This window comes from Ochlerotatus camptorhynchus, unplaced genomic scaffold (genome assembly GCF_037179485.1).
Source record: "Ochlerotatus camptorhynchus isolate MF236.1 unplaced genomic scaffold, CSIRO-AGI_Acam_v1.1 ptg000265l, whole genome shotgun sequence".
Taxonomy (NCBI): Eukaryota; Metazoa; Arthropoda; class Insecta; order Diptera; family Culicidae; genus Ochlerotatus; species Ochlerotatus camptorhynchus.
In genome coordinates, this window is record NW_027040755.1 from 1,973,123 (window position 1) to 2,000,549 (window position 27,427).

Consider the following 27,427-nt stretch of genomic DNA (forward strand, 5'->3'; position numbering starts at 1 on the left):
ATAACAAACTAATCTAGAACTGGGCTCAAACATAACATTTTCTAAGACTGACCATGATTGATAAAGTATAAATAATGAGAATTGTAGATCCCGATCCCGAAAGAACGTTCTCTAGCAATAAAACTATTAATCTGTGCATACTCAGAAAATATACCCGATCTCAACAAACTCTACCGAAATCAAATCAGCTGAACTACTCGGTAAAAATTTGGCATTTCTATTTAATTGTTTTACTTTATATGGAGCTCTTGCAGAACAAATGGTTTTAGAGCCATATTGGTTTTGAAAGGAAGGTCAAACCGAGGGGGCGATTCTATCTACGATGAAGGAAAAATTGTTTTTTGCTGTGGTTAGCTGCGCGCACGCTAAGTAGATAGTAAGAAGATTTATGACGAATATGAAGATTTTTCGAAGATTGATTAGCTAGTGTGAGATTTGTTGAGCACCTAGAATTGAGATTTAGATGTGTCGTCCCCCTCGGGTCAAACTACCACTGAACAGCTCAGTCGCTCTGAACCGTTCAAGTGTGAACAGTATGCTTTCCCTAAGCGGTCCCTCCGCGTTCTGCCTCTGTTAACCCAAAAACCTAGAACTGATTAAAAGAGTATAATTTAGAGAGTATAAAATAAAATATCCACCTGCACTGTATTGTGCATTATCATTAGACCCTAACCCACTTACTTGATAAGACTTCAGCATCAATCGTTTGGAGATGAACTAGTCAAAGGCTAAAAATCTCCTTAATAAAGCAAAAAAAAACATTAACCGGCGAGCAGTGCACTCTACACTCCAAGTGGCATTTGTTTCAAATTCATTGAGTGTTGATTAATCACAATTGTTACCGAGCGCGGACGTGAGGTTACTAGACTATTAAATAATCAAGGTCCTTTTTAGGATTATATATGAAAAATACAAATTTGGTAAATTTCCATCAATATGAATATGGATAGGGTAATTAACTTATCATTGGTGAAAATCCATATAGGACTGCTATAAGATTATACGCAGATCAGTCAATATTAATAATTACATGAGAAACCGGCAACCTGACAACCGTTCACAAAGAAATTGCTCCAAGAGTTAGTTTTATATTTTGAACTCTTTCTCTATATATATATATATACATACCTACATTGTTCAGTTAGGATGGTAATCCATTTCATGATTCATTCAATTATACGACATGCTTTTTTAAATGTTGAATTGTTAAATTAGTTTATTTATTGCTACAAGCCGTTCGTCGGAAAACTTACACTAGGGTGGGTCAACTTCACAATCCCCTGCTCCCAGCTGCTCTTCTGATCGGTATTCTCCAACAACTATGCAAAATTGAAAGAATTTGGTTATGTTCTGGATTTGCGGAAAATTTCGAAAATCAATTGATTGACGAAATCCATTTTCCATACAATTTGTTTTACCACTTTCGGACACACATCTTGCGATCTACTAAATGAACAAAGTTTTTTTTTCCTTGATTTGTTTTCTGTCGATCTTATTTGCACCAATTCTACCGACGCCAGGGAGGCAGCTCCCACACCTGGACCCTACCTATCGAATCGCGGACCAACGGCTTTACTTCCCTTCTGAACGAAGGTGTGATCAGAGATGTTATGCTTCAGAACATCCCGGCGGCGCAATGAACAAAGTGCAAAATGAATTTACATGTCTGCTGCAAAGAAGTAAGCATCTCAATTTATTTTCAGATCTGTATGACTTCTGGATGACGAGATCAGTGCCAGTGAAAACACGAAGCCAAAGGACTCCATGTAATGTCACCTTAAGTTTGTAGGTATGCGCGGTCCACAAGGCCTAAAGTAAAATCTTAATATCTTTTTGCACAGAAATCGAATCAATCAAGTTATTCTGCTCGAGATTTGGTCAAAATTGAGCAATTTTTTTAATGTTTTGACTAGCATTTGAATAGGTTTATACATACAAAATTTAAAATTCTCCGCAAATCCAGAGCATAACCAATTTCGTTTACATTTTGCATAATTGTTGGGGAACTCAATAGCGATCGAAAAAGCGACAGGAAGCGGGAGTTTGTGATCCGCCGTACAAACTAAACCCACCCTAATGTACACATTTCAGTCCTACAGGATTACGTCATATCCATATTCTCGGTTTCTCAAATAACAAACCATAACTCGAAAGCATTCAAAACGCTCCCTCGCGGAACGCCTGCCCTTCCGATCGTGTTTAATGAACAGAGTTGAATCATCAATCTTTGAAGGAATAGGGGAACACAGAATAAAGTGAATCAAACAACATTCTGCGGTCAGAAGCTTCAATGTCAAACTAGTGAATACAATTCGTCACAACACAGGCAGTGAACAATACACAAGTCACACCAAAGTAATACTAAATAGCTTCCTGATCCGACCGGCGATAGTGCACATTTTGCAAGAATCCACTTTTGTTTGCTCAGTTATAGGTACTTAGTTCATTGCAGCGAGCTTATCTCATCGCGCATTTTTATGAGTGACACACGTGATTCCCTGATCGAATTAAACTGCTCTCATTTGTTGATTCGCGTTGCTAATAACATCTTGTGTGCCAAAATATATGTAACAGATTATGCTGCTCCTTATGAAACGATATTCAACCAAATTCAACGCGATCTAGACACCGTGGCTCTCCCAAACTCAAGGCTCTCGTTCAATAGGCAGCTCGCGTTTTTCTGCGGTCGCATCAGGCAGGCAGGCAGGGCATCGTAGCGGTTAAGCTTAGCTCACAGCAGGTTCATCGCTTAGTTGCAATAGTGAGTCACTGCTATACACATCAAGCCTCGTCGCGCTCTGTAGTGATAAAAAACGGAAAGATAGCCGAAAATAAACGATAAGCTGAGTCACCACCAACAGACGGGTCCTGTCCCTGTGATGGTCAGTTTATTAGCTCATGGAATTCGAACATCGGGCAGTTTATCTCGTTGTGTGAACCAGAGCGGGCACGTGTTTTCGGTGAATTGGTTGTTTGAAATGCTCGATCGTGCCTAACTGTTAATGCAAGATATTTTCCACTGTCGCTATCGTGTTAGTCTAGCGAAAGCGCTTTGGATAACTACAAATAAAATTGATAAACAATCTCGAAGGAATTCGCGAGTTACGATAAGATAAGAAAAGTTCCAATTAGCGTGAACCAAGAACGTGCCACAAAGCCTTTAGAATCAGTTTGCGATCTCGTTTGCGCTCGGGCAGTCTTGTTTGATTTGTGGCTTCTCAACGTTACATTTGCAAGTGAATCGATCCGTAATGACGGTTCCAAGTTCTGGTGAATGTGGTGGACCATCGCCACCACCCCCACCACCTCCGATAAGTTCAGCAACATTATCAGCATCATCGTCACCTCGCCACACCAAGAAAGGAACTGCGGATGGCAACCTTCTGCTAGCAGACATTCGCAATGGGGTATCGCTGAAGCCGACTAAAACTAAAGATAAAAGTACTCCGGCATTCATCAAGAAATCCGGTGTAAGTACCCAAGTAGCAGTTCTCAGAAACAGGTATTGCAAGCAAAGCGTCTTGCCTAATTGAGTTGATGCTGTTGTTGTTATTGTTATTGTTGTTGGTTGGATCATCTCCTCCCTTCTATATAGCAGCAGCGAGAAGCTTATTAGCAAACCACAGGGTGGTGAACGCAAACAAAAACAAGAGAGTAATCGCCGCGTCTGGTTTTTATTTTCATTATCATAAGCCCAATGTCATCATTAGATACGCGAAACTGCTGCTGCGGTGGGAACTTTTTTCCACCTCACGTTATTTCCTATTCCTCTTCTGCAGTTTTCTCTAGAGACGATGAACACCGCTCAGGTGCCTCCGTTCGTGCTCCCGATGACGATGATCGCTAGGTTTTGAATGGGAGAATAACGCAAGTGGAATGAATTTGCTAATAGACGGGTTGGATGAATTTTGAACAGTGCAAATTAAGTTTCGCGAAACAATGTAATAACATGGTCTAGTTTTTCAAACAGCGGATCATTCGAATTAAATCAAGCTGTATTTCGATAGGTTTCAAGGTACAAGTTTTCATCGACGCGTTCAATCAAATCGCGTGATTAATAGTGATAACGGCTTATTGATAACTTATCTTTTAATTGCGCTGGTAAAATACGAAAAATGTGTGTGCCGTTGTTTGAAGGAGGATAAAAGTGATTTGAACTACGAATGAGCACAATCCATTCCAAATCAGCTCCTGATCATTCCCCCCATTTTTTTTTCTCTCCATAGGATTGCATTGATCGGGTTTGGTTTTATGTTCGTCAGTGTCATTGTTATGAGTGTTTTCTCAATGTGTATGTGCTTGTTAACGTCAGTATTTTTCACTGTGTGTATGTGTTCACTAAATGTTTATATTTCTTCCTCATTTCCTCTTTTAAACTGCGTACAACAATATATAGCTTTAAAAAACCGTAGTACAGTATATACCATGACATGTCTAACTTATTAATTCATAATTAATTAATCAAGAAGATGATCTTCTTGTGACATGCTCCATAAACTACTCAGTACATACAACTACATTTTCAGCCTTGGAAGTTTCATTAGAATTCGTAATAAGATTCAATCCCGATTTCCTATGTAGATTGTTACTTCCACCGATGAAGACTGCTCACTGTAGTCGAAATACGTGTCTGTAATGGATACCAAAACAAATTAGGTGGAATTTAATGGAACAACCTTTTTTTCTGTTTTATTTTAGCATTCCGCTAACAACGAATTTCATTACATCAACTACTTTCGTATTATGTGCAAACTAATCGCATATAAGTCCCATCCTGAAATTCCATCGTCAAGAGGTCTAGTTACAGTTCTACTTTTAGAATTGACATATTTTTCGCTGATATAACATGCAAGCTTCATTACAATTGAAAATATTATCAATTACTATGATTTTCCAAATATTCACATGGGAATTTCACTTTGTCACTTCGACTGCCATTTTCTCAAGGATTACTTTTTCAATATGGGACTGATATGCAACTATAGGCAGTTTAGTCATAAAAAATTGTGAGGTGAATATTGTTTGACATGCCATGTCAAAAGAGCAGTTCCTCTCCCCAATATGTATTGTAGAAAAGAACACTAAAAACATAATCCATCAAATTTATGATGAAAATTGGATTGCATTTATGCCATGTTTAGACTAGAAAAATACAAGAATATTTTATCACAATTGTTCTGGTATTTTAAAACAACTTGTAACATAACACGTTACAACTAGTTTGAATATGGCATCATCGAAAATAAATCTAATCAATAAAAAAAAAAATAATAAAAAAAACAAGTCGTAGTTTTGGAAATTACAACTATTGTTAACTCTATTGTTAACTTCACGCAGAAGTAATACAAACAACTAGTTAAAGTATAATATAAAACATGTTGAAAAATCGTATGTATATTTTGTTCTACAAACATTGAAATATTTTTTTTCCAAAGTTTATCATAATTGAGAATTACTCAGGTCTTCCAGCTGAATCAATATGAGTTTGAAACATGCTGTTAATAGCACTTTAGAGCAAACGTAACATAACATATTGTAAAAAAAACACGAGCTACTTCAAATGTATTGTTGGTAAATTTTGCTATGTTACTTGGAATTACTTGCCGAAGAAAGCATCCAGCTAAGTAGACATACGAAAAACTTGTGATTGAAAGTACGTGTCCGTTTTATACGGTTATGATAAAATTCACAAAACTGTAAAATCATGCTAAATTTACTCGCAAATGCAAGTAGCTCCAGTTTCACGCTGCGTACAAAACTGATCAAAATGCTGATTTAATGAAAGTAACACCGACAAAACACGTGTCTGGCCGATGTTAACAAATTAGAAACATCGATCAATGAAAGTACTGACATAGAAACGTAAATTCCATTTCAACGCGAGAACAAAGCTTCGTTGTTATTTTTTACAAAACAATGTAGATCAACATTCCTCAAGTCTACACCAGAAACATATCGCTCAGAGAGATACAACAAAACACCATAGTATACTTGCGTCGAGTCTCGTTATCTATCTTTATCGCCTTTGCAGATCCACTAATTTGTGCCGCCTGGGTGTGCTTCGTAGCTAGGATTGTTACGTGCGCTTCCCCGTACACTTTAGTATGACGTCATCCTCCGTACTTATACAGTACGGTTCAATGAAATTCACCCCCGCTACGGTACTACGAGAGGAGACTGCCTGAAATGCAATACAATCGATCGCAATATCGGCAGTAAGGTGAAAACAAAACCCCTTCAACACTTAAAGCAGTGACTATACATTTTCACTTTTTCGAGTGGAATTTATTGATAGGTCGGTATATACAATCGACAGATTGTATCACTCTTATCGCAGCGCGGATTTTGCTCTCTTTATTTCAAACTGGTAGCTAACAGCTGATCATTATTAGCTGGATTATTGTTAGCGGGAATACCAAGTATGCAACAGTGGAGTGCAATTGTGAACGGCTGTTGGTATTTTCTTAGATTATATTTGTTGAAATTTTCAAAGAGTTCCCTGTTTATAGCAAACTCAACATTGAGTGACACTTTTTGCCGTTTATGTCAATTCAGTACAGGCGAAGAAAGTGCAGAATTATCATTTTCAGATGTTTTGTGCTGCTAAAGCAAACAAACTAACAATTCTTCGTTACACAGCACTCCAAGCAAAGACCTCAGTGTTTATTCCATGGGAGTTACATTTCGCTCCATTTACCTTACACAGTAAGCTGTTGCTTCGCTTGGCATTACTATATCGGACACAGATTGAGTTCGATTAGCAGTTTCCTGGGAAAATTGGGTAGGATTTATTGCCAGAGGATGACAACAGCGTGGAACCACGCAAAATTTACAATGACAACAATTTCATACAACGCTGAAATTGAGCCCCGGTAATTAATTTACTGGTTGTACAAGATTTCTCAAAAAAAAAAAATAATTTCACCAAAAATCCTCTTCTTCTTTTTTTTCATTTTTGTGTATTAAATTAAGTAGCAAATTTAGAAACAACCTGCTACAGGTCTAAGTTTCAGCAAAAGGATTAAAATGAAGCATAGCCTGATAAAAGATCCCGTTACCCTATTACACCATGATAAGAATCCTCGTTAATCGAAGGTTACCACTGACTGATATCTGTTAATAGCTTTTTGCGCAAAACAAGTGATCATTTTTTTTTCTTATCTTGTTTTCAGGGAGCCAACAAATCTCTTTCTCCACCACCACCACAACTAAACGGAAGCAACGGAGACGTTTCGATTGTGGAAATGAAGGATGCCTTACAGCAGGAACTGCGAAACACTCTCAAACGAAAGGTTAAGACACACGACGTCGAACAAGGCGACTGTACCAAGAAAGAAGAAATCGAAAAATCCATGGAAATCAACCGTACTGAAGTTCAGCTCAAAGTTAACACAAATGCCCAGTTACCACCCACTGTAATGGAAAAGGATGTCGTGGATACTCTTCAGCCGGTTCCTGGTCCTGTAGAAAAACTCCAAAATGAACCAAAAGTTGTTAATGGGGGTACTGCTAACGTTAAATTGACGTTTGAAGGCTTCCAAAGTCCTGTTTTTCAGAGGGCACCAGCCAAACCTCAAAGAGCCATACAAACTCAGATTGTAGATGATTCTAAACCAATCGTTCCAATTACCGCAAAACAAACGGCTTCTGTTAAATTAGAAACACAACAGAATGGACCGGTGAAACCGGAGGCAGTAGAAAGTACTCCAAATGTCAAGAAAATCACTGAAGCATTTCAAACCCCTGCTCTCCAGAGATCTTCAGCAAAACCTGAAAGGGCCATGCAAAGCAAACCTTTAGAAAACACTAAACCAGTTGTTCCAAGCACCGCTAGCAATGTCAAGGATTCAACGAAAGCGCACAGTCCAGTGAAAGTCGAAATTAAACCATTCGAAAGCTCAAGAGCGCCGTTGAATGGAACATTGAGGAAAGTCAGCCCTCAGAAAGCCCTGACAATTGATGTCAACGTTAGTCAGGATGACCGACTTAAGAACACTATCTTATCTCCGGAGGTAAAATGTGGAAACGCTGCGATACGACCATCGCAGATAAAATCACTGACTCAGCAAGGCAGTCACGTTTCGCATACCGACATTCTGGAGAATCCCAAACCAATCAGCAAAAATCCCATTTCGATGGGGGAATCTCCAACCTATGTGTACTCGTCGCCCACTCCCAAGACTATCAGTCCCGCTAGCAGTGGCCTGTCATCCCCCCGAACTCCTACCCGCACCACTATTCTAGATACTAAATTTAGCAACGGTATCAGTAGAACACCTCCAGCTTCACCAATAGTCGATCGGAATGTTCCGCAGAAAAAGCTCATGATGACCCATCCAAAGGCCAGCTTTACTTTGAAGCGAAATGCTTTCTGCAACAATCCCAAAGAGAATGGCCAGAAAGAGCCTAAACCAGTATTCCGAATCCTGTCAAACCTGGAACAGGCAGAAAGCATGGAAGCAGCGCAAGAACAGAAGGTACCACTCAAGCAACAAGCCAAAAAACAGCCTCCCAAAGCGGACGACCCGGGAGAGGAACCGATTCTGACTTCGTATGTGAGTTTCTCCAAGGAACTGGCCAATGCGCCCAACAATTATCCGGAAGTAGTAACGAAACACACGACTATCGGGGTTGTGAAACAGGATCTATTCTTTGACAATACGAACCTACGAGACATTAAGATCGACATCATCGAAGGTGGAGGGCAATTTAAGGTCGTTAACAAGTAGATACGAAGCATGCTCGATATTTGCGAATATACGATTAAGACTGAGAAGATGCGGTCGACGCGTTGGGACACGCGATCAGTGTTTCAAATTATAAATTTGCGTGGGAAAGCGATTCGACGTTATATTGGAGGAAGTGTATAATAGTGCGATAAGTTTTTTAGACTTTTCACGTTTCAACGCCAATAATAGCATGTCAGTTCCATATGTAGCATTTAAAATGTGATAGTCAAAGTTAGAAAGCGCATTTCTCAAGTAAATGTCCAGAAACTTAGTAAGCTTTTAATGGAATAGATAATAGTAGTGAATATTAACGATTGGTAATGAATAAAATAAAATTAAAATTACAAAAACCGTTACGGGACTGATGTGTGATTGGGCAGTGAAACTTTAATTTGTATTTGAATCAAGCCATCTAATGTAAGAAATAAAATTTATTTGTACCGATCAGAAGATTTGCTCTTTATTTTCGACATATATAATATAATGGTAATGGTGAATGAAAACTAAAGGGAACTTAATTTCAACTGACTGACTGACAACTGAAGGATGTTGCCGTAAAAAAAACAATGAGTTTTCGTAATCTATATAGGGTTTTTGATCTAATTTCCGTCCTACTAAGCACAACCCGCGCTTTACCTCTCTTTTCTGAACGAGTTCAAACAATAAATGGAATATTTCTGACAAAGATTTTAGACGTCATCTTCATTCACGTTTCCACGTTTGATAAAGAGTCACAAATTGTTGAGGTATTGTTTAAAATCTAATATTGCTTCTTGATTCTAAATTCGTTTTATGAGTTTCAATTTCGTCCTAACGCATTGAAACGCCATTAGATTTTCTTCGTCCTACGGTTAAACGTAGAAAAGGGGGATTCTCTAGGAGCGCTTCTTTTGTTTTGAGAACAATGAGCGTTAATGGTCATATAATGCGCTCTAACAGGATTTATGTTGTAGCTAATACACTAACTATTATTGATTTGTGCACGGTTAAATCATTGATATTATTGATCTTTTCTGATCGGAAATAGGCGATTACGACGAAGTAGTGCTCTACCCTAGCTGTTCAAATAAAAAAAAACATCTATCTACGTAGACGCATTTTCCATGACACGTTCAGATATCAAAATCTCTCCAGCTCTGATATAGATATGAACTAGCCTAAGGCTAAAAATCTCTTTAATAAAGCTTAAAAAAAATCCAGCTCTGATAGTTTCACGATCCCTAGAGGATATTCATAATAGAAAAATTAAATATAGTATCATAATACAAAAATTCCCAAACGCATACAAATGTATAACTAGTTTTGAAAATTCCAAAATCGTATTTACATCTTCGAGCATCCCACCAAATCACACTGTTCACTATTTCGTAACATCTTCGGTAATTTTTAACATATTTTTGATGTTGTTTATCTTGTTGGGAAGGTTTTTTTTTCTTTCTTTTGAACCTCTAAGATCTTAAATATGTTTAAGATAGTATTATCAAACTGCATACCTCAGAGAGCTTCGGAGGTTTTCAACGGGCATCGGACGAGTACATACTTCATAATTGGTGTTGGTCTGAAAATTATAGGAACCTCGGCAGATTCCATAAAACACTTGGATTTTACAAATTGAGAGATTTTTTAAATAATTTAATTAACACGAAGTTTACGGTGCAAAAATTGAAAAATACTCGTTTTGATTTTTCTAAACATTTTAGAAAATTACATTACAGAGTTTAAAAAAATCAGTTTGAGTGCTTTAAGCAGAAATTTCATGGTAACATCAATAGTCATTCACATCGGTTTATCGGTGGAAACGCTGTCGAATAGAAACAGATCACACTCACCTGGGAAGCTTAGAGCGTAGTAAAAAACGATTGCGTATGGCAAGACCTATTAGTACTTTGCTAAGATTTTGGACTTAGACTCCATGCGAGACGAGAAAAGCATAATTTTTTAAATGTTACCTAATTAGTCGTCACACAACCTACATGGGAAAACATGTCCCCGAGAGATTTTGAAAAATAAGCCCCACCCTAGTGTAATACTCCCACTGAGCTTATTAGTGCGTGACCCATGTCAAAATAAATCCAGGCAGTGATATCTCCTTTTCCGGTTCACTGAACCTATTCGATCGGTTCTCGAAATTATGTATTGTTTTGTTTTATTCTATTCATCTCACGTTTCATATTTTTACAGTACATAGACAATAGACAATGTAGTGTACTAATCCGTTTCGTTTCATTTAGAAAAAATATCTAACAATATGCGAATTCAGTATTTCTGTAGTTTTAGTTAAGTTTTGCCTCACGTTTCGTATTTAACTTCAACAAAAAATAGAAAACATTCTCTAACCAAGTCCGTTGTCCAAAAGTGGTAAGATAGGAATTACATAGTGGCTTATAAAAAAGGTAAAAATCCATAGCAATTCAAACAACATCTACTAATGATTGAAATGGTTGCTTAAATATAAGGCTTTTGATGTTGATGTTATTACCGGTTAAATACACCAAGGGTTTCTAATAGGAAATACTTACTGTTGTATGTCACTTTCTAAAACTTCTGTTGGTATTAAGTGTAGTTTTCTACTGCTTTGTTTGTGTATGCGTATGAGTGTATCATTGTTAAATTAATGCGTTCAGTTTCTATTTTATAGCGCGAATTCTGTAGTCCATTGTTATATTTGTGTGTTATGTCTTACTTGTTGTGTATGTAACGTTTATGTATTTATGTACCCATCTTGACTTACGGGGAATAATTAATCCGTTGATGACGTTATGTAGTTTTTATTGCAGTCTTCCCCTTATCTCATTGGGACGCCACCTGGAATCGATATTGGCGTTCCATATTTTCGATCTCCGCCCAAATGCTACGGACTTCTTTGAAAAGCTGTAAATTTGAAAATATCGTTGTGAAAATGCCTATAACAGCGACCAGCAACTTACCATCGTTAGCCAATGTTCGTCCGCCAGCAGTTCGTTTAGGATAATTGTGGCTGCCTTTGACGAATCGTTGGAAATCTGCTGGTTGACTCGTTTTGCACATTCCACGAACATCATATACTTTTGGTGGCAAATCTTGTGTAATAGTTCAAAACGGGAGGAACAAATACGACAGAGTAGAAAGTTCTTCTCATACTGAATCCGGTTGTCTTGAATGGGGCACGGAGCCAGCGTTGCCGAGTTGTACGTTTGACCCTGAAGAACGATACGCACCGAAATTCCTGGTTGATGGCATGCCACGCATACCGGATGGTTCATATTCGTGTGACCAAGCTCGGTCATGATATCATATGCGGGGAACGTTGATATCGACGTGATCATATTTCGCGACCACGGTGTAATCTGAATCAGTCGTCGCTTCCGATCTTCGGTGAGACTATCGATGGTCTGCACTCGCGATAGGAAGTAGTCATCTACGAACACAAACAAACATTATTCACTCCAAACGCTATTACCTGCACAACTAGAAAGTTACCTTGCTCCTGGAAGATTTCCTTCAAGAAATTGGAATCCAATGCCTGTGAGATCAAAGTCTGAATGTACACCTCAAAAACGTCCTGGTAGATCTTGGTTTCGGTCATCGATTTCTCCAGAAACTGTTCCGTATCGTCGATGGACATTTCGTTGCGCATGAATTCAACCACGGATTCCATATGGTTGTGCACTCGGAATCGAACGGGAATTTTTACGTATAGTTTCTTGCTTTCGGCATTCCACGCAGCGTACTGTTTGGGACCGTTAATAATACCAATATTTATAAAATATATGTTTGAGTGGCTTAAAGTCAAAAATAGGGGAAATGAAAAAAATCAATTCAATCAAACGCACTCGCCGAGTTGCGTATGTTTTGACTTCCAAATACTCAATCAAACATAATTAAACAATAATTTACGTCAAAAGATGAATTACATCTCGTGTAAAAATAGTTATTCCGAACATACTTATGTTCGATATAAGGAGCGTTCTGAAAAGTAACAAAAGTTTTTTGAAAATTCATCAAACTTTAGTTTCGATTGTAATTTATTAATTTTTCATGATTTTTCAAGGGAAAATTAAACAGAATGTTAATTTCCTTAGAATGAACGCACATACAGATTTAACTCATTTTGAACAGAGGCAGCTATGTAAACGTATCATTTGGATTTTTTCGAAAATGTTCCCGAAATCGAAGTTCAACTCCTGTGATTCGATAACTTTCTTAATTCGAAACCCAAGCTAAGAACATGACCTGAAGAGGATCTCGAAGCAGCTACGGTAAATATACTAGTGTACCCGTTAGATGTAACAAGGATCTCCCAGCAGCTACGGAACAAGGTATAATCTAGTTGCAGCGGTGAACTCCTAGCAGAAACTTAAGAAGATCAAGGCTGCCTTTGCGAGTTTCCGACATATTTGAAGATCAAATCAGATGAGTCCAACGTACCAAAATCAGAATTTTCAACTCAAACGTGAAATCTGTACTGTTGTACGCCACCGTCGCGCGTGGTGCGTATCAGTAGAGAACAGCTCTATTGTCGATGTGATCAGAATATCAGCTGAAATTCGACAACGTAAGTCGAGGTGGGTCAACCACACACTACCAAGGGGCGGGATCGAAATCGGAAAGTAAGCGAACCCGACAGGATGAGCACATCAATTTCGTCTTTCCCCGGAAGTATCTACCGAATTCGCCATTCTCAAGATGTTTCTTTTAAGCCTTTATAGCATCCTCTGGAAGTGTCTTCCGACTACCTGCCTTGCCCTGAATTTTCCACAGCCTTTTTTGAAACTTTCTTTCAACTTGCACCAGAAGTGTATTCAGACTTCCGCAGAAAGGTTTTTCCGATTTCTTGCGAATTTTTTTCACCACCCTTCTCCCCCGGATGGATCAATTTTAATGGAACTTGTATTATTTTTTCGAATGTTATTTTAAAGCGCGTGTACTCAGTGCACTATTGCGGTTAATACTGCGGATTTCATAAAATCTGCCGCGTTATGCAAAATTTTATCAGTTCTGACGATATTAACTATAGAACTTACCGTTGATACATTCCGATGAAGCGTTTTACCATTCTGGTCGAATGGTTCATACTTTTGCAGCAACGTCTTACCATCTACCCGCCAAACTGATGGGTAGTCCTGAACGAGCTCCGACCGAATAACCACGAAATCACCAGTCTACAATTGCATATTATGCAAATAAAACATCAGTCTCTTGGCTATGATTCGCGGGATCGCACTAAACTAACCTGAAAATCATCATTAGAGCTGGTAGACTGTGGTTGCTGTGGTTGTTGTTGTTGTTGTTGCTGTTGTTGATTCACCATTGTCCCTGTACTGTATTGCTGAATCTGCGGTTGTTGTTGTTGCTGCTGTTGTTGTTGTTGTTGTTGTTGTTGTTGTTGTTGTTGAATGTACTGATTCTGGATGATTTGATTGGTAGCAATGGCCGCATGCGGTTGGTACATTTGCTGTTGCTGCAGTAGCTGTTGTTGTTGTTGCTGTTGCTGTATTTGTTGCTGGAGAATTGACTGCTGATGTACTGTTTGTTGCTGCTGTTGAGGATTGGTCATTGCAGGCTGACCAACGACTGCTGTTCCGGCTCTACCAGCGAGCGCATTGTCACTATCGCTTCCATAGTCATAATCAGCTATACCAGCACCAGCCGCAGCCACTACAATGTCATTAATGTATTGTCAGAACAAGGTTGTTGCACAATATTTAAAAAAAAGTCGAAATTAAAATAGTGTATAAAACCAGTCATAGATAACATAAATGTACAGCATATAAATTGTAAGGGCAATTACCATTCATTTTGGCGATTTTAGAGGTTTCAATACGACAACATTTGCGAGTTGGTTAGTGATCCAAGATTTGATATTGATTGGCGATATTGTTCAAAGTTTGAGGTAGCATGGAACGATGGAATGAGAAATATATAGATGAGAAATTCGTTTGAATTGCGGTGCGAACGAAGTGTTTGATTTGGCGCATAAAAAGAATTTGAGAGAAAAATACACAAAAATATGCAAAAGGGCAAACCACAGTTTTATACAGTTAAAAGCGGTTTAGATGGCGAGCAATATGTATTATACAATGGACAATAGCAACTGAACAAATGGACACTTTCATTTAGCTAATTAATGGATGAGGGTGAGTTAGTTTTTGATTGTATGTACACACCTGACAGGATGTTCGAGCGGGGCCGTTGTTTTCCAAGATTAGATTTGGGTTTTTTGACCTTCTTGCGGCCCATCATATCTTGTTCTTCGTCGTCATCATCCTGGAAAAGGGGTTGGTAACAACGCAATAATAATAAAAAAAACAACAAACGATTGAGGTTTTAAGGACATGGCACGATACAAGTAACGTATGATAAGAAGATAGAAGCAGTTTTTTTTTTTCAACTGGAACATACTTTTTCCTGAGGCGTCCAGGCAGGATCTTCGTCAGAGTCTCCTGCAAAATCCGCCGGGTCCTCCATTTGGTCTAGTCCACCGGTGCCTTGGCCACGCTCAATCATTTGCTGTATGTTGCTTGCCTTGGCCTTAGCCTTTCGATTCGAGGTCTGGCGACGCTGGGGAACATTCAAGGGATCGGCAACTACGTCGATCAATGGATGGCCGAGACAGGTGGGCAATAGTAGGGGTAGGAATAGTATAAGGACAGAAAAGGACGGGTGATGGTTATAGAGCAAGAAAATGGATGAAAAGGTAAAGTGACGTTGAAATTATTAGTTTTAAAAGTACTGTTGGTTGACTGGTTGTTTGGTTTGTTTTACAATTATTAAGAAACCTCTCTTAATGCCAAAATTAATAGTTAAAATATTTATGCAATACATAGATGTAGGCCTCACAGTATGCAAAGGTATGGTATTACCAAGCCTGAGACAGCGGTTTTGATTTCCGGTCCGATCGAGTTAATTTTTCCGGTTGGACATTTTCTCGACTTGCCTGGGCATATAGTATAATCATAGTGATATGAATGTTTAAACCGATTTTTCTCAAAAACAAAAGAAGCGCTCCAACCGAATCAATTTTTATCTTCATCCGATAGGCCGAAGTGGGGTACGTGCTATTGTCGAAAGATAGAAGCGAAATTTAAATTTTGGAAATGCAATTTCTTGAAGTACAATAAACCAAATGATCTACAACTTTGCTCAATTATAGTCAAAATGAGGATCTTTTATTTGGTTTTATTAAAATCTAAAAAAGTTACATCCATGTTATTTAGTTCTATTAAGTATATCACCTTATTTCAAACTTTCGTGCAAAACGATCCATCCATATGGTTTATTATACTTCAATGGTTTATTGCATATACTTCAAGAAATTGCAGTTTCAAAAAGGATATACCAAAAAGAGACGTTTTACTGAAATTGTCTACTTAATCAAGCTCAAAATTATACCAACAAATCTTGAATACTTGACTAACCAGCAACCAGCATTTCATTCACATCCAGAAGACTTACAGCTCTTTGAACTTTTTTGGAGAAAAACAAACTTTCGAGATGATACAATTTTTGTCCGGTATTACAGATTACGCGGGTGTGGTCGTGATAGATCGTCGTTTAAAGTCATTGTTTACATTTGACACATGCCCTTTTCATGATTGAATCAAATTTTCCCGAAAAACATAGGGTTAACTACCCCATTTTCGGCCTATTAAGCACAACCCGCACTTAGTCTTTCTTAATCTAGCGCAGTTTAGCACCAAACGGAATGTTATTACTACTGATGGCTTCCAAATTGATTTACCTTTCCGTACGTATTGTAAGATTTGATAAAGAGAAACCAATCGTTGAGATATTGTCAAAAGTCTAACACTACTTCTTGACGCCAAACTCGGCCTACGGATTCTAAACTCGGTCTAACGCATTGAAACGCCAATGTATTCACTTCGGCCTATTGAATGAAGATAAAAATTGATACGGTAGGAGCGCTTCTTTTGTTTTTGGGAATAATGGGTGCAAACCTTCATATCACGCATTCTCATTAACTTCTTTCGAAGCTTATTAACTAAAGTATCGTACCAAACGCATTCTCATTGACTTCTTTCGAAGCTTATTAACTAAAGTATCGTACCAAACGCATTCTCATTGACCTCTTTCGAAGCTTATTAACTAAAGTACCAAACGCATAATTGACTTGTTAACTCTGAAATCATGGATTTATTTGAAGTTTTCTGCTCGATAGGCCCAAAATGGGCGATTAGGCCGAAGTAGTTCTCTACCCTACGCCAGATTTAATTTGCCAAAAATCCATTCCCAAGAATATTATACTCAGAACGGACCAAATTCAAGAATGGACCATTTCCACCGGAATTTCTTGTTCCTTGCGGAATATGTTTTATTTTGATTTTTCATTCCGTATTCATGTACATCCGGAAAAGTTGCAGCTACGGACGTAATCCCTTTGATGATTGTAAAAATATTGCAAATTTATACCTATATATAAAAATGAATTTCTGTCTGTCTGTCTGTCTGTCTGACCCTTATAGACTCGGAAACTACTAAAACGAACGGCGTGAAAATTTGTATGCAGGGGTTTTTGGGGCCGTGAAAGGTTTTTATGATGGTTCGAGGCCCCCTCTATTAGGAGGAGGAACTTCAATACAAATTAAACAGAAAAATATAGCATGCTTTTTTGAATCGACGCATAAACTCAAGCTTATATTGAATCCCGAGCAATGCCGGGCACACTCAGCTAGTGTAACATAAATGAAGCACAAATATTGTGTTGATGTTACACATGTTACACGTTATAGAAGTTATTTAAAATGTGTTACCGAAAACACCATCGTATATTTTCGGAACAGTATCGAAATTATTTCTAAGGTTGATTGGATCTTGGTGAAGATATGACCCAATTGACCTTAGTTTTGAATTTATTTGAAAACAAATTGAAAAAAAAACTTTTATTGACTACCCATTGATCTACTCTAGCCTCTCTTTTGTAAACAGGGGCGCAAAAATGAATACTCACTGACCAAGGAAAAATGCTGGTTATCGATATTAGTTCTTGTGGACTAATTGGATCGGGAACTATTCCAATAGAGTGTGTCATAACCAGGGCGCTACATTTTCGAAGTACTAAAATGAGCTTGATTTTTATCTTCTTTCCGAGTCAATGCATCATTTTCAGAACGGCTAGCAACGCCAAATGAAAATGAAAAAAAGCACGTTCGGAAAGGTTAACTTTGGATTTTCCAGTATTGCTTTGCTCACTTCCTATCAATGGGAGGAACGTCGATTTTTGAGCTAAAAGCGAGGTTCAATTTGGCTTTTATTTCCTTTCACCGACACTCTGTCACCTGCTCTGTCAATTTATTTAATATGCATTATGCCCCGTTTTCATTACTTTTCTTTAGATAATTATGTGGATGGAAGCTAAAGCAAACATATTACATGTTATCTTCAAATGTTTACATGTGCAAAATGCATTAAATATCTATTTTCAATTTTCGTCTTATACGTTATGACACCTCGATTGACGAATAAACAGAAATAAGAAAGCTAGCAGTCTCTTCGTCGCATCGATTTTGTCGATTGAAGATATTGTGAAGCCTTGGTCATAACAACAACACCCAGCTAACATCTTGCCGTCATTAAAATCGGTTTCCAATAATTATTACATGTGGAAAAGCTTAAAAGTTTGAGCTTATTAGACCAGGCTTTAAAACAGTATATCAGTATAATACCTATCTATTTATAGAATTAAAAGATAATTAAAGCTGATATCATCTATGAAATGTTTCAAAAATAATATTTAGATTGATTGATTGACAAATATTTATTACCAACCAAGCTACATAAGAAGAACGTACGACAAATTTCTAGATAGAGCTGGAATTAAGGGGCGTAACAACTTTTGAAAAAAAAATGATTTCTCTCGATGATTTATAGAAAGCCAGGGCTCGCCCACTCAAATCAACGTCACCATCGGGTAGGGGAAGACTTCTCCTACCCGTTGGTTATGTTGGTTTGCGGGGGCGTGCCTTGAGTTTCGAGAAATCATCGAGAGAAGTCATTGTTTACAAAAACTGTTACGCCCTAACTCCAGCTCTATCAAGAAATCTTCTTCAACATTTCAAAAGGGCGAAACTGCTTTTTTTTAGCAGTTTATTTCTCGCAAATGAAAGGTTACACATGCCTAATAATACAACACCATCAAGTAGGGGAATGTTTCCTCTATTAGCTGGTATGGTTATAATGCAGGATATAGCTTTTGTTTGCAAGAAATCGGTGGTTGAAGTCGTTGTTTATAAAAGCAGTTTCTCCCTGATGACATCGCAATGAACTCTACCGCTAATGCAGGGAAGCTGTAAATTCATTTCACCAAGCCGACGAAGCGCTGACTATGGTGACTTAAACTACAGATAAGTTACGAACCTGATGCCAATAGTTTATGATTGATAAACTTTCGGCATTCATGTAAATTTCGAATACAATGTTGTCTAAAACCGTAAGTATGTAACAGCATAAGCTTGAATCATAAAAAGTAGGTCTGCCCAACATGCGGCCCGAGAGGCGGACGTGGTCTCTAGATTTATACAATGAAACAATGTTAGCTCAATTTTCAGGCCAGAAATGATAAAAAAGGAGCTTGAAACATACCTATGTATCGAACATAAATACAACCACTGAAAAACAAAACAAGTTTTGCAAGGTTGGGCAGACTTGATCTAAAGCTACGGCTAGGTTTATAAAGGCATCATAATTATATTCAAAAAACACTTATTTGAGAAAAGATATATAAGGTCTAAAAACTACGTAGGATTTTTTTGAGATCTTATTGGGGCACGCTGCATCCGAAATGACGGATTAATCAACTTTCATTTCAGAAAAACCCGATGTACATGAAAGTTGATTAATCCGCACTTTCGGACATAGCGTGTGGAGAACTCATAGTGGGAAAACTTCCATACAATGCGCTTGTATTAGTATAATTTTTGTTTTCCAAAGGATCACATGTTTACTCTTTTCTAGCGGCGCCGGTGGAATAGTCTATGAGTTGATAGGTCGATAGGTAGAAGGTTCAGGTATCGGGGCTGCCTTCCTGGCGTCGGTAGAATTGGTACTCAGTACAAGAAATAAGATCGACGGAAAACAAATCGAGAAAAAAAATCTTTTCAATACAAGATGTAAGTTAAAGATACCTGTAATTTACAAAATGTTAGTCACATCTGAGTATCCTTTTTTTAAATCTAACTAAATGCAGCAAGCTCTCATAAACATAACTTGGTTTCATACGTCTCGGTTGATTTCGATGAAAAATTTATGGCGAGTGTTCTAAATTTCAGAAGTAAACCTTTTGGCATGTTATTTTTTATAAACATTCCATAGTTTGGAAAATGTATAAAAACCAATGTATGGCAATAAAAACAAATCCCTCACACAAATAAGTTAGCTATGCAGTTAAGAAATCTGAAATAAACGCCAGAGGCTTCATAAAAAATATAAAGCGGGGCGGTTTGGCCAGACGGGAGGGCCTGGTCATATAACACCACCAGTACAGATACAACGTCGCTAATGCAATTGGCCAACACAGCATTCCCATCACTCCTCGTCAACTGTCACCGAACGTACCGCATCGCCTTCTCCTTTCAACCAACAACAGCGGGTCTCTTTAACAGGTCATACTTACTTCTATTTCGGATACTACAAATATTAAAACCACGCCAGAAAAAGGTGCAGACAGAGGCATTTCAGATTGTTTGATCAGATTTCTTTTGTTTTTTTTTTAATCGCGATTTTGTGCCACAATTTTGAAAACATTGAATGAAATTGAAATATGCTACATTAAAATGTGGCTATTTTCCGATCTGGCCGATACTATAAGATTGTCCGTTTAGAGCAATCCAATCGGTCGGGGGAAAATGTACTTCTGGATAAATACAGTGTCCGTTTAACGAATGCTACATACAATATTGTGCTTACAAGTAGTTATTTCAATTTCATTGACAATGATTTTTTTTTCTAGATTGTTTTTAAAATTTTCGTGCTTTGGCATGGGTGCTACCTCTGTGCTACTCTCTTTTTCCTTAAAACTATAACAACAAAAACGCATTCAACATACCTGAAAAAGAATACATGGAAGTGCATTTGAAATTAAATTAAAACAAAGACTCAGCTTCAGTAATAAAGAATCTTATATTCTGCATTTTTTCTTTCCATTTTTTCACTTGACTTGGACTGTTCAAACGCAAATCCTAATTGTAGTTTGTTTTCCTTAGTGCTGTGTCTTCCTATGTAATCCGGCTGCCCGATGAGTAAAAATGAGATATTTTAAAGCTGCATTGAGTTGCATTTCACCTGGTCGGTAGATGTACGTACCATGACGTGAGAAAAATGCACTACCCTTCTCATGAATATCTTTGCAAACAGTTTACATTTCAGCACAAGTTCTGGATACTGTGATACCTAAATTAACTTATTACAATATACTGTTAATTCTGCCTGTCTGCGTTTCATGTCCAGTTTATTTGTACAAATAACAAATTTAATTCATCGTGAAATGATACCTTCAGTATGCTTCCCTTTATATCATACAAAGAGTTTTACGCACTATATTCACTTTTTCTTTTACCAACTGAACAACAGAAATGAAAATTAAATTAATTATAAAAATAACGCTCTTCTACTGCTATTAACATCATTCTGTTTTATGAATGAGAGTAAATTGTTCATATATGTATATTTTTATATGGTACAAGTATTTACAATATTAATCCATCTCGCTTTCAGCAACGCATTACCGTCCATCACTATTTCATAATTAGCGCATTTGCATTTCTATTGATTAACAGTAACAGTAGCATTGCAACAGCTAGATCCTCCGTTTCACTTTTGTGCCTTTGCTGTGTATCTATAAGTATGTGAATTGTTAAGGTTTTCCTTCCTTCCTGCCTGCCGCATGGACTGCGTAATCAATTATGTTGATTTCGAATCTAAGATCAAACCTAGAGTTCCATATCACAGAGACCACCCGCTAAAACCACGAGTTTTAACTTTTATTTAAATGAGTTTTGCTTCTGTTTTTTTTTTACAAGCATTTCAAATCTTTGCATGAGATTCCCGATTAGAGGGTAAGAAAAGAAAATATTAAAAAAGTGAATCACTTTGCCAATGGCATCCTACTCAGTCAGCTTGTAGGTGAAAAATTGCAGCTCCCTTTGTGTACCTGATGAAATTGATTTTTCAGCTGGAAAACTAGCGTATTTTTTTTTTTTCAATAATAAGCGTTTCAAAATAGGGACGCGGCAAAACGTGGCAAACATGTGTCCGTGAGATTTTGGATTCTGCCCCCAAACCTAGCATTATGAAGTGTGTATGTGAGATGGTAAAATCTCTCTTATGGTATCCATCGCTCCATTTCTTCTCGCATAAAATGATTCACATACTTTTCTATAGTTTGTAGGATGAACTGAGAGAAAATACACGATCTGGTAGCACCCTGGCCAGTGTTTGAAATAAACGTTCTTATGGATATAAAAAATCTTCATCTTCCTTTTAAAGGATACTACAGCACAACTAAAAACAAACGAGCAAATTTTCCTCTTCAGCGTATTGGTTTGCTTTTCCGGTTTTTGTACAAGTTACTCGAGGATTGGAAACGATAGTAATCTGATGGCACGATCCACTCGATTTTGGTGACAAAGGGTGGAATGGACATAGAAACAGAGTCAAAAAAAATAGAAGGATTGTGGATTGGTAGGGGTGGACTTAGAAGCGTTACCACCTCTGTCGCCGAAGATGTAGATCAAACAAACTGAATGCACCTTCGTCTTGCTGCTGGGCAGCTGCGGCATGGTGATAATAAGATTGCTGTATCATTTGCTGCTGCAACTGCTGATGATGTGGGTGGGAGGGATGTGTCATTGGGAGACTACTCGGATTAAGAGCGGCTGCGGCAGCAGCGGAAGTAAGTAGATGTTGAGCCGTGGGGGTCATGATAATATTTTGCTGTTGACTTTGATGCTGCGTCAACTGAGACTGTTGCTGTTGTTGTTGTTGTTGAGAAGAAGCAGAGGACACTGCGGATGAAGATGAGGAGGATGCACTTGCCGATGATGGTGATTGGTGTTGACCGGCGGAAGGTGAACGTGATCTCGCAATAGATTGTTGTTGTATCTGTTGCTGCACATGTTGGTGCTGGTGGTGCTGTTGAAGTTGTAGTTGCTGAGCAGTTTGCATCTTCTTTTGATTGCGTTCTATTTGAAGCTGTAGTTCGGCTGTTGCGGCAGCTGCTGCTGCTGCCGCGGCCGCCATTGCTACTGCTGTATTGTCATTTCGAAGCGAGTTGTAGCTACCACCTTCACTAGAAGTACTGTCGTACGTTAAATTATTACCTTCTGCCGTATCGTATTTGCGCTTCCGGTTGTCCTTCTGAGCCGTATAGGAAGCGTATCGGGGGTCAGGTTGTTGCTGAAGTTGATGTTGCTGTTGTTGTTGTTGTTGTTGCTGCTGCTGCTGCTGTTGTTGAGGTTGCTGAAGATTTGCCGGCTGCTTCTGCTGCAGATTTGGAATATGGAAATTAGACATGTATTGTTCAGCGTGTAGCATACCATTACTAACATTAAGAGCCAATTGTTGACTCTGTTGAGCCTGAGGCGTCTGCTGTTGTTGTTGTTGCTGCTGCTGCTGCGGTTGTTGTGGTTGTTGAGTAGTAGCCGATTGCTTATTGGCAGCATTATTAGCAGCATTATTCTTGTTTGCATTAGCAGAATTTCCCGTCGGTCGAGACCAGGTGGTCTTCCGATTGCTTCTGCTAGCCGGCGGTGGAGACGTATCTCGTTCGCCCTGCAAAAATTTCAGATAGCTTCCCATGAAGCCTTTGGAATCCTTAGGTGGTACGTTAAACTTCTTGGCTGGTGTAGCTGCAAGACCATTGTTACCAGAGGCTGCTGACGTGGCACCATCATTGGAAGTACCTTGCTGCTGTTGGGAATTTTGTCTCGAGTTTTCTGCAAGAAATCCAAGTTCTTCCTCTATATTCGGGACTACAACCTTATTACTGTTTGCAGCATTAGTAGAAGGCCGTTCGTCTTCGCCTCCGCGACCAGGTGTAGTCAGATTAGTGCTATCGGACGCACTGAGCAAAGTGGTATAAGTTGGAGTATCGAGATTACTGCTGACCGCTGCCGCGAGGGTGTTGTTAATAATCTCGTTTGGTATCAGAGGAATCGGACCATGGAAAGCAGGGTAGTAAATCGGATGGGGAGGAGGAATGAAGGAGGTGGAGGGTGGTTGAGGTATAAAGTTACTATTGGAGAACATTTTCGTAGTCCCAGCCGGTGGAGGTGCCAAATTCCACCGGTCAAAATCAAGCGTATTACTGTTGTCTTTCATACTTGTTTCGCTACTCGTCCCGCTTGTACTTGCCTGACTGTTTGTTGCGCCCACCGCACTACTAGCGTTCGTAGACGTCATGTTGTTATTTACATTAAATTCTCCATTAGCCACACTAGCCACTGGGATGATTCTAGTTGGTGTATCGGACTTTTTCCGTCTCGATTTTGATTCAGTCTTTTCTGGAGTTGCTGGTGGAGCAACTTGCCGTTCATTTGGCGGAGAAATGATACTTGGTTGCTGAAGATTTTTCACTATTGTCATCGGATCATTTCGTTCCGGCTGTAACCGATTATTCCAATGACTTAACGTAGGAACTTGAATCGGGGATATATGTGATGATTGTTGCTGCTGTTGTGGTTGTGGTTGTTGTTGTTGTTGTTGCTGCTGTTGCTGCGGTTGTTGTGCACGTGTTATAACAGACGAATATCCTACTTGTTGGGAAGGTTGTTGTTGTTGTTGCTGAGATTGGGACTGCCGAGATAAGTTGGTTGATGGCGATCGTGCTGCCGTTGATTGGAGGTTGGACTGATGCTGTGGATGATGCTGCGGGGACGAGAGCGTATTACCCATGGGACTATTGTACATGGGATAAGCCGGACTAGACACGTGGCCTAAAGGGGAAGCTTGAGAATGAGAATGGCCAGGTGACGAAGCACGCCTCGATATCGTCCCCGAAGAGCTGCTGTAATCGGAAGCCGCTGGCGATGGGGGCATATTATGGCGAGATAGTGAAGCAATGGGACCATTCGAATACTGTTGCTGTGGTTGTTGCTGCTGCTGCTGCTGATGGGACTCATGTTTGTTGCTACGGCCGTAGTCAACTGACTCAGCACTGCTACCAGATAGGTTCAACTGACTATAATTAGTTCTATAGCTATTAGAGGCACTGTTTTGTTGATATTGCTGCTGCTGATTACTACTACTGTTACTATTATTCCTAGAAATATTACTACTGTTACTGTTATTGACACGATTAATGGGACTATTTAATTTAGCACTCGTAGCAGATGAGGATGTGGAGGAAGAGGAACTACTCGCTCGTCCATTGCTATCAGTAATCGAGTAGCTGATTGGTGATGACTGGGGTTGGTGACTAATTACAGTATGTTGGCCATCGGATTTTATCGTGGCTGATTGGCCTCCCCCTCCTCCTCCTCCGCCTCCTCCACCACCGATCGCTTTCGATTGGATAGAGGTTTTATTTTGTACAATTTTACTACTATTGAGTACCGTTGGTGGCGACGCAGCCGATGGTGGTATTATGAAGCTGTTCATCTGCAGCAAATGGTGTGCATTGTGCTGTAGCTGTTGATGGTGGATCTGATGTTGCTGTTGCTGTTGCTGCTGTGCTTGCATACCTGCCGACAACAATCGAGTTTTTGGATCAGTCAAACTGCTGACTGCGGCTGTTGCATGATGGGCGTTGTGATTACGCGACGCATAGACGATAGAGGAATTTACAAGGGGCGTTTGGGATGGTATGATACGAGACTGATATTTGTAATCCTTTGCTGTGGCAGGAGGAGATGATAGGGAAGGTGAGGAGTTGATAGAACTGGACACCGGGGTAATAACAATGCAAGAAGATGAAGAGGTCTGCTGAAGCGAAGACGAACTACTGCCTGTACCGGAGTTGGACGACAATGACTTACTAGTACTACCGTAATCCAGTTGCTGCTTGCTGGCTTGTTGCTGTTGAGTGGAATAATTTGATAGAGATTCGTTTACTCCACCATACTGCTGCTGATTGCTGCTTGTGTTCGATGAAGCAAAGTAGTTAGTACTCGCTTTGGCTGTACCGGTACTACTACTTCCACTGTTGACCGCAGGTGATGCTGATCGCGCTGACGCTTTGCTAACCAACTGTGAGTTGAGTTGGTTCAAGTTCGTGAAATGTGCGTTGAAGTTCTCGTACGTTGAAGTAGTGGTCTTCGATGACGCTGAAGTGGCAGGGTTCGACTGGACTACATTTTCGTGCGGCATAATGCCAAAGGGACTTGGATTCCCTTGCCAGGAACCACTAGCCGATGTGGATCCACTACTTGTTGCACTGGTATTGGATGCTTGTTGTTGTTGTTGTTGTTGCTGCTGCTGCTGTTGTTGTTGCTGTTGTTGTTGCTGTTCGAAAAAGTTGGCCGCTTGGGCAGCAGCGACCAAGGTTTGTTGTGTGGTGTAGTTGTCTCGAAGAGTTTCGGAATCACTGACCTGTTTCACTGCTGCCTGAGCCTGGGCTTGAGCCAGCACCCTATGCTGGTTAATGGTCGAGCTATAATGTGCAGGCTTTGGATTGGCGGCAGGATGGAACAATGGTGTAAACACTCCATCGTAGCCGACTCCCGGAGGTGACAGAAAACCAGGTGGATTGAACGGACCCGATGAGGTCCCTAGGGACGTTGTATGTGCTGCCTGCAGGAGCAGCTGAGATGTAGTTGATGGCACTCCAACGGTTGTATTGTGGGTAGCAAGTCCGATACCACCGGCTGCGGCTGCCGTCGCTAGGTGGTGGTGGAACTCTCCACTGGCTGTGCCCGGTTGTCGATTATACGTGTACGACCATGGACCTACTGGATCCATCTTAGGCAAATATGTGTTTAAAATTGAAACAAACTCACAATGATTTTGTCGCTAGCTGATCTGCTTAGGTGACACGCTGTCTTCGTCGGTATTTCATCCATCCAATATCTTTGCTGATTTGAGTTGTTAAAGATTGGAACATTCATGAAGGAAAACAGATGGCCATCGGAATTGTTATCTGAAAATGTAGAAAAAATAGAATAATAATGAATTTATTTGTTTGCATTGAAAATTTGAATTTTATCCACGATGATCATGAACAAAGTTAAAAGCTTTTTCACCAGCAAATGGAGCAATGGTTATTTAACATGATTTATTATTAAGTTTTTCTTCTTGATTGCCGTAATTTCTTCCGTGTGTTTCAGTTGGACCTTATTAAAAATTATTCATTACAAAAGCAACTATCTTTTGTGAAAGAATCACATTCGATTAGTTTAGACAACGTGTGTTTCATTATTAGATTTATTGTAGGCAAATCTATCCAACGCAGAGAAAAACATCAACCACCGAAGTAAGTCAGAAACTATATGTTACTTTTTCAGTAGTGTTGTCCTTGAAATCATGTTATGTTGGAATCTTTGGTAGTTTTTCGGTGCACTATTATCACAGACAAACATACATAATTCTGGCGTGTAGTTCATCGCACATGCATTTAACGGTCAATTTGAATTGTTCTTAGTTGGTAGTACCAACAACAATCAATACGAAACTATTGATTTTAAATTGGCTCACTACTTGACTAGCCTATTGGTCCCAAGCAAATCGATTAACGTATCCCATTCTAGTCGAAATTCTAGTACTACACAAAG

The 27,427-nt window shown here is 39.1% G+C and overlaps 2 protein-coding genes and 1 long non-coding RNA gene across 7 annotated transcripts in view; 1 reads left to right on the forward strand and 2 right to left on the reverse strand.

Moving 5' to 3' along the window:
* The window catches only part of LOC135705350 (uncharacterized), a 113,166-nt gene that overhangs the window by 40,604 nt on the left and 45,135 nt on the right, over window positions 1-27,427 (reverse strand). The window lies entirely within an intron of this gene.
* LOC135705336 (uncharacterized) lies at window positions 2,720-9,177 on the forward strand. Its single transcript, XM_065227022.1, has 2 exons — window positions 2,720-3,470; window positions 7,173-9,177. Exons 1-2 carry the CDS (start codon window positions 3,252-3,254, stop codon window positions 8,727-8,729), a joined length of 1,776 nt encoding a protein of 591 aa, XP_065083094.1. The 5' UTR covers window positions 2,720-3,251; the 3' UTR covers window positions 8,730-9,177.
* The window catches only part of LOC135705327 (putative uncharacterized protein DDB_G0271606), a 225,513-nt gene continuing 208,949 nt past the window's right edge, over window positions 10,864-27,427 (reverse strand). For 3 of the 5 annotated variants that reach the window (XM_065227002.1, XM_065227001.1, XM_065227000.1), the window contains 8 exons: window positions 23,042-26,796; window positions 15,111-15,295; window positions 14,876-14,975; window positions 13,942-14,366; window positions 13,733-13,870; window positions 12,189-12,438; window positions 11,657-12,126; window positions 10,864-11,600 (listed from right to left, as the gene is read on the reverse strand). In XM_065227002.1, coding sequence (XP_065083074.1) covers window positions 11,520-11,600; window positions 11,657-12,126; window positions 12,189-12,438; window positions 13,733-13,870; window positions 13,942-14,366; window positions 14,876-14,975; window positions 15,111-15,295; window positions 23,042-26,618 — 5,226 coding nt within the window. In that variant the 5' untranslated portion in view covers window positions 26,619-26,796 and the 3' untranslated portion in view covers window positions 10,864-11,519. The remainder of the gene's footprint in view (window positions 11,601-11,656; window positions 12,127-12,188; window positions 12,439-13,732; window positions 13,871-13,941; window positions 14,367-14,875; window positions 14,976-15,110; window positions 15,296-23,041; window positions 26,797-27,427) is intronic. The other 2 variants (XM_065227004.1, XM_065227003.1) reach the window with 2 other exon arrangements.